The sequence below is a fragment of the Lathyrus oleraceus genome, chromosome 3 (assembly GCF_024323335.1).
Source record: "Lathyrus oleraceus cultivar Zhongwan6 chromosome 3, CAAS_Psat_ZW6_1.0, whole genome shotgun sequence".
NCBI lineage: Eukaryota > Viridiplantae > Streptophyta > Magnoliopsida > Fabales > Fabaceae > Lathyrus > Lathyrus oleraceus.
The window spans coordinates 22,901,047-22,908,840 of NC_066581.1; the positions used below are offsets into that span (position 1 = coordinate 22,901,047).

General features: G+C 35.3%; 1 protein-coding gene across 1 annotated transcript; it reads left to right on the top strand.

Moving 5' to 3' along the window:
• Positions 1–357: 357 nt before the first annotated feature.
• LOC127132212 (uncharacterized) lies at positions 358–2,056 on the top strand. Its single transcript, XM_051061114.1, has one exon. The coding sequence runs from the start codon at positions 494–496 to the stop codon at positions 1,643–1,645; it is 1,152 nt and encodes a 383-aa protein (XP_050917071.1). The 5' UTR covers positions 358–493; the 3' UTR covers positions 1,646–2,056.
• The last annotated feature ends 5,738 nt before the right edge of the window (positions 2,057–7,794 follow it).

Consider the following 7,794-nt stretch of genomic DNA (forward strand, 5'->3'; position numbering starts at 1 on the left):
TGTATATTTTAGTTTAACATTAATAACCAAAAGTAATTTAAAATAAAAAATAATATGCTCACTAATTTACTTCCCCTATCTATAAACTAAACTTACAAAAAAATTGTTAAGTTTGTTTTTCCCAACCCATGAAAAAACAAAGACAATGTTATTGTTTATCATTTGTTCTAAGAAAATGTGAAATATACCTAACCATTTAACGTTCTGTGTTGAAATCATGACGCATGGCTCGCGGTTATAACCCAAAAATAAAAAACGTGACATTTCCAATGCCGTTCATTCTTGTTACATTCCAATTTCAAAATATAATAAATAATAATCCAAAATCATTTTAAAAAATTGTAGATCCTAGAAAAATAGAAAAACAAAGAAATCTATCGAGAAAGACACTTTCAATATTTGACGGCGGCGGGTTAGTGGCAAACCACCACACCACCTAACCGGCGTAACCAAAAACCCCCGCGCTACGTACGTCAAAACAATTATCAAAACGATGTCGTCTTTATCATATTCCTCACCGTATCAACTATTAGAAATTAACGTCATTTCAGCTCAAGATTTATCTCCTGTTTCGAAATCTATCAAAGCCTATGCAGTCGCATGGTTAAATCCAGAACGAAAATTAGCCACACAGATTGATCAAACGGGCCACACCGATCCTACGTGGAACGAGAAATTCGTTTTCCGCGTCGACGATGAGTTTCTCGATTCGGAAAATTCTGTTATCATGATCGAGATATATTCTTCCGCGTGGCTCCGTGATGTCCTCGTCGGAACCGTCGCTGTTCTCGTTAATAACCTCATCCCGCCGGGAACTCGTTCCGGTAACCGGAAACCTAAACTCCGTTTCGTCGCGTTGCAGATTCGTAGACCTTCCGGTCGTCCGCAAGGGATTCTTAACATCGGCGTTTCGTTGCTTGATAGCACGATGAGAAGTATGCCGTTGTATTCGGAGTTGAGTACTTCGGAGGTTGGATTATGGGATCTAACGGATTTAAATCCAAACAAGAAGAAGATTATCAACAATTATGATAATAATTTAACCACAAATTCGAAGATGTTAACTTTTCAACGTTGCCAGAGCGAGAAAAACGATTCTACGATTAACGATTATTCATATTACGGTGCCGGAAAAAACGGTTACAATGGTTATGAGGATTCTGAAGTGAGCACGGTGGTACAGAGAAAATGTGGAAACGAGGAGTCGTTGTGTTCTGATGTTGGACCTTCGCCTTCGGTTGTTGCGGCGGCGATAGCTAAGGGATTGTATCCATTACCGGCGAGGATGAGGACTGTGGAGAGGGAGAAACCGGTGGTTGATGAATGGTCCGAGAGTAACTGTACGGAAGGAATGAATACGAAGATGGAAAGGTGGCGAAATGAGTTGACGCCGATGTATAATAAGGAAGAATGCGACGAATTGGATGAGGAGATTAAGAAGAAAATGTTGGCGAAGCAAACGCCGAAGAGGATTGGGAAAACTCCGGGACGGCCACCGGTGAGTAGGAAAGGGAAGTTTTCGTGTTTCGGAACGGCGTTTGGGTGTGAGTTTTCGATTTCTTGTGGAGGGGGTAATAGGAAAAAGAAGGGTGATAAGACTAGTCTTAATTCTTCTGAACTAACTTATGATGAATCGTTTATATGATGGATAAAAAAATTCAATTAACTAATTATAAATTAATCATTCTAAACTTAAATTTAAGTGACATTTGAATTAACAAAAATTGAATTAATAATTTATAATTATGAAATCTGTTTGATGTTTAGATAGGAGTGAGTTTTATGTTGATGGTGAAGGAATTATTGATTGGGTTGGAGACTTGTTTTGCACTATTATGCTAAATGTAATTGGGGTTATTGGCATGTTCATGAATTCATGTATAAGTAGAAGAAGGACTATGCATGATATGCTAGAAGGATGTCTTCTCGGATCGAGTAGAAATGGGAGTAGATCTCATGTCATTCTTTTTTTTCTTTCTTTTATCTTTTGTTTTGTTTTTGTGTACATTGGCATTCAAATCAATTGAATGAGTTAAGTGTAACTGGTTTTTTTGTTTACCTATACGTAATGTAATTCTTTTCATTTCAATTTATTTACATTTATTGTTCTTTATATTCATATAGGTTGTTCTTCATTCATATTTATTAGATTTATATAATATAAAGTTAAATTTATTTTTAGTCCTCCTAAATATTTTAAATTTTATTTTAAATTTTTTAAAATATTTTTTTTTAAAAATGATCATTTAAAAATTTTTCATCCTCATTTTTTATCTCTAATATTAAAACCATAGTTAAAAATGTTGCTAATTCAATCGTTAAATAATAATTCGTTGCTAAAATTGTAGTTAATTATGTCGCTAAGTTACAAGAGGGGTAAAAAATATGGATAAAAAGGTTTAGGAGGATCACTCTTTTAAGGAAATATTTTAAGGGACTAAAAATAAAATTTAAGAAATTTTGAAGGACAACAAACATATTTAACCCTATAATATATGCAACAATGATACTTGAAAGTTGAATACATGTATTTTTGTTGAGAAATAACAAAATAATCGGAATATTTTTCTGGAGTGGAATACTTTCTCAAACCTATGCAATTTAAATAGACAACCAGTAGAACCAATTCCATAGCACAATAACAGAAAAATAAAATTGCAAGAACACCATATTTTTAATGTGGAAAACTTCCCTCAAAGTGAGATAATAAAAATCACGGGATCTAGTACAATAAAACATTTCACTATATCAATAATGAAAATACAAAAGTCTTCATAGTAACATTGTGGAATAACAATCTTCAACAATAAACAATAAGGATGAAAACATTCACTTCAAAATATTGGGCTAACCCTCGTATTTATAGTGGCTCAAATGAATGAGGGTTAGTACTCCATGTGTGTAAGCCTTTATTACAATCCAACATAGAGAATTAGACCATTCATTCAGTGAGAGACAAAAAGAAGAAAAGCTAGAGAGAAAATACTATTCCTACATCCCTAATTCAACATAGAGCAATTCCACGAGATTATAATTTTCTCACAATCCAACCGTCGGATCATCCTGATTTTTTATGACAGTATCCAACACTCATAAGTGTACATTATGAATGTTGAAAACCAGATTTTGAGTTTTCTAGATCTGTCTACCAAGTGGTTTTCTAAGGTGTAGTTTTTGTAGTTGTTTTGGTTGATTGTATTTCTTGTTTCTTGTTGTACTCTGAGATTGATTGTAAGTCTTAAGTATGTTGATGTATGCCTCTAACTAGTGCTAGAGAGAACCTTAATTATAGTTATTATTTAATTATAGTAAAGAGTTACTCCTAGTTAACAGAGGTTTTTCTATGCTAAAGTTGTGTTATATTGTTTGGTGTGATTTGTTGATTATTATAAGACCCCAATTTTGACCCTAAGATCCCTCATGCACTTTCATCATAAGCATTAGCATTGGGATCATATCTTGGCATCCTCCTTACCCCTCTTTCATTGGGTTTGTTTTGGGAGAGATCACCAAGCACTTTGTAATTATATCATACTTGTATTTTATCATTTCACTAACCAAAATACCAAAAATATGTCTTTGCATTTGCCTGACTCTTTTGTAGGAAGGGCATGATTCTATTGATTCATCAAGTTCACATCTAGGGTTTGAGACCCTCATGAACAAAGAGCATAACCAAAATTGATTCAAGAATGGTTATGAGCATCATATATGAGTCCCAATGTTCTCTACATGTTATATTGATCAAGTTTTCTTCAAGAGTTTGAGGGTGATTTGCCTTGGAAACCCTAGTTTGACTGGGTATCTTGAGTAACTTCTCCAACAAGCTATCTCACCAATTGATCAAATTTCTCAAAAGACACTTCAAAATTAATCATCTTATACATATATGATCTACCATGAGCCAAGAAAGTCAAGAGAATTGGAAGTTAGCAAGTTGGTTGATGGTGGTTGGCCAGATGAATTCATCTGATCAAAATTGGGTCTCCCTAGACCCTATATCCTACAATTTTCACCATATTAAAATGATTCCAAGAGAAAACTTACTCTAAATGACATTCCAAACAACTTTCATGTTGAGACCTAGAGCTAGTTTTGCTTGTAAAATCATTTTCTATGTTGAAACATTATAGGTCATTTTGTCTAAACCCTAATTTGAAAGTCAACTTCCCAAGGCCATAACTTGCTCAAATTTTATGAGATGAAAGATTTCCAAGTTTCACAATCAAATTTAATGTGTCTACTTTAACTTTGATATTTGGAGTGAGAGATAATTCAACTTTTTTGAGCATGTGATATGAGGTTACATTATAGGTCACTTTTGACCTATACCATTGATCAAGTGATTTTTCCAAACTTCAAAAATGCATAACTCTATCATTTCAAATCCAAATGACATGATATTGGTGACTATTTTGAAGGTATTTGAAAGAGATACAACTTTTATGAAGACACTTTTCTCATTTGAAGCTCATACAAAAAGTTAAGCAAGGTGGAATATTGAGACATATGGCTTGACACTTAGAAAAAATTTGATATGTCAAAAATTTCCAAACTTCCATCTCAAATTTCTCCAAGTTCCAAGCTCCAAATGAAAAAGTGTTGAACATGAAAGTTGTGCCTCTTGATCTCACCTTTCCAAAGAGCTCAAATTCATTCGTTTTGGATAAGGAATGCATAGGCTGCACATGGCATGAACATGGTGTCATCACTTGGCAAGGATCAAACTTCAAATCCAAATGCACACTTGCCTTACAATCCAAGCTGAATTCAGACTATCTAACATTCATTTATGGACTTGTGGCAATGATTTTATGGGCCTATGCGCGCCCATGCACCCATGCATCATTGACTTCAGGGATCTCGTTACCAGAATTTCAATTGGTATCAGAGCAGGCATCTTGCTCTATTTTTGGGTGAGATCCAGGGAAGATACTTTCTGGTTCCATGGACAAGGAAAGAGGATTTATCAACAGACCCCCCATCTTAGATGGATCCAACTATGACTATTGGAAGGCAATGATGTTGGCATTCTTAAAATCCATGGATAACAAGACATGGAAAGTTGTCATTAAGGGATGGGAACATCCTATTATGAATGATAGGGATGGGAAGGCTACTACTGATCTAAAACCTGAAGAGGACCGGTCTAAGGAAGAAGATGAACTGGCTCTTGGAAAATCCAAAGCCTTGAATGCCCTATTCAACGGGGTTGACAAAAATATATTCAGGTTGATAAATACATGTACTGTAGATAAAGAAGTTTGGGAGATCCTCATAATTACTCATAAAGACACATCCAAAGTGAAGATGTCTAGACTTCAGCTTCTCAATACCATATTTGAGAATCTAAAGATGAAAGATGATGAGAATATTCATGATTTTCACATGATTATTCTTGAAATAGCTAATTCATCCAGTGTATTGGGAGAAAAGATGTCAGAAGAAAAACTGGTGAGAAAAATTCTCAGGTCTCTATCTAAGAAATTTGACATGAAAGTCACAACCATTGAGGAAGCTCAAGACATCAACACCATGAGAGTAGATGAAGTTATTGGGTCTCTCCAAACCTTTGAATTGGGTATTAATGACAAATCTGAAAAGAAAACTAAGAGCGTAGTGTTTGTATCCAACACTGAAGATGAATAAAACCAATGTGACTTGGATACTGATGAAAGAATGATCAATGCTATAGTTCTTCTAGGAAGACAATTCAACAAGGTTCTAAAGAGAATTGACAGGAAGTCAATACCAAATGTCAAGAACATACCTTTTGACATCATGAATAATAATGATTTCTAGAAAAGAACAAGAACTGAAGAGAGACACAATCAAGGTAAAGAGATTCAGTGTCATGGGTCTGAATGATTTTGACACAGTAGAGCTGAATGTCCTACCTATCTCAAGAAACAAAAAAAGGGGTTGTTTGTCTCTTGGTCTGATGAGGATAACTTTGAAAGTGAACTTGAGGATGAAGCTGATAAACATGTCACTACTCTAACTGGAAGATATGAATCTGATGAAGATTCATGTGATGGAGAATTATCCTATGAGGAATTGGTTGCATCCTATAGAGAACTCTACATTATAAGTGAATAAGTGTGCTAACTGGGAGAAAAACAGAAGAAAATTATATCTCAAATGCAGGTTGAAAAAGAAGGATTTCAATTCACCATCTCTGATCTCCAAAATGAGGTGATATTGTTGCCTTCCAAACTTGACAACATGACAAAGACTGTAAGAATGCTAAACAAGGGATCTAGTGTGTTAGATGAAGTTTTGCAAATTGGAAAAACGGCTGGAGATCTGAAGGGGATTGACTTTAAACATCAATCTCTACACAACCAAGGAGAAATCTCTATGACCAACTTTGTTCTTCCAAAGAGGGAGTCTAAACCTGTAATATCTAAACCTCTGGCTCAACATCATATGCCAATCATCAGAACTCCCAAACTAAAGGCAAGTTATTACGCTGGAAATGTCATTACTATGGAAAATATGGTCATATAAAGCCCTCATGTTTCAAATTGTATGGCTATCCTAGGTATCCAGCACAACCCAGGGCTAATAAAAAGAAAGAGTGGATACCCAAGCCTATCAACACCAGTCTTATAGCTCACACCTCTCATAGAGCCTCAGCTCGAGAAGACTGGTATTTTGACAGTGGATGTTCCAAACACATGACATGTGTCAAGAAGTTTCTTGAAAATGTCAAGTCATACCCAATCAACTATGTCACATTTGGAGATGGGGCTAAAGGTGAAATTAAAGGGGTTGGAAGACTAGCCTGTACAGGACTCCCAAGTCTTGATAATGTCCTATTGGTATAAGGTATGACTACTAATTTGATTAGTATCAATCAACTATGTGATGAGGGTCTTAAAATTAGCTTCACAAAATCAAAGTGTCTAGTCACTAATGATAAAAATGAAGTTCTAATAAAGGGAGTCAGGTCTAAATACAACTCTTACTTATGGTCATCCAAAGAAACCAACTACACTTCCACATGCCTGATATCCAAAGAAGATGAAGTTAACCTATGGCACCAGAAACTTGGACATCTACATTTGAAAGGCATGAAAAAGATTATGTCAAAAGAAGCCATCAGAGGTATTCCAAGGCTCAAGATTGAATAAGGTAAAATCTGTGGTGAGTGTCAAATTGGGAAGCAAACCAAGATGTCACATTCGAAGTTACAACATCAGACCACTTCAAAAGTTTTGGAACTTCTTCATATGGACTTAATGGGGCATATGCAAGTTAAGAGCCTTGGAGGGAAAAGATACGCTTATGTAGTTGTTGATGATTTTTCAAGATTCACTTGGGTGAACTTCATCAAAGAAAAACCAGATGTCTTTAAGGTGTTCAAAGATCTATGTCAAAGGATTCAAAGAGAGAAGGAAGGTGTAATTGTCAGGATTTGAAGTGACCATGGGAAGGAATTTGAAAATAGCAGATTTGATGAAGTTTGCTCCTCTGAAGGTATTGGTATTGAGTTTTCCTCTCCTATCAGCCCTTTGCAAAATGGCGTTGTTAAACGCAAGAAAAAAACTCTACAAGAATCAGCTAGAGTCATGTTTTATGCCAAGCATCTACCCTACCATTTTTGGGCTGAAGCAATGAATATTTCTTGCTATATTCATAATATAGTTACTTTAAGAATTGGTACCTCAACTACACTTTATGAACTATGGAAAGGAAGGAAGCCCACTGTCAAATACTTTCATGTATTTGGAAGCAAATGCTACATTATGGCTGACCGTAAACAAAGAAGAAAGGTGGATCCCAAGAGAG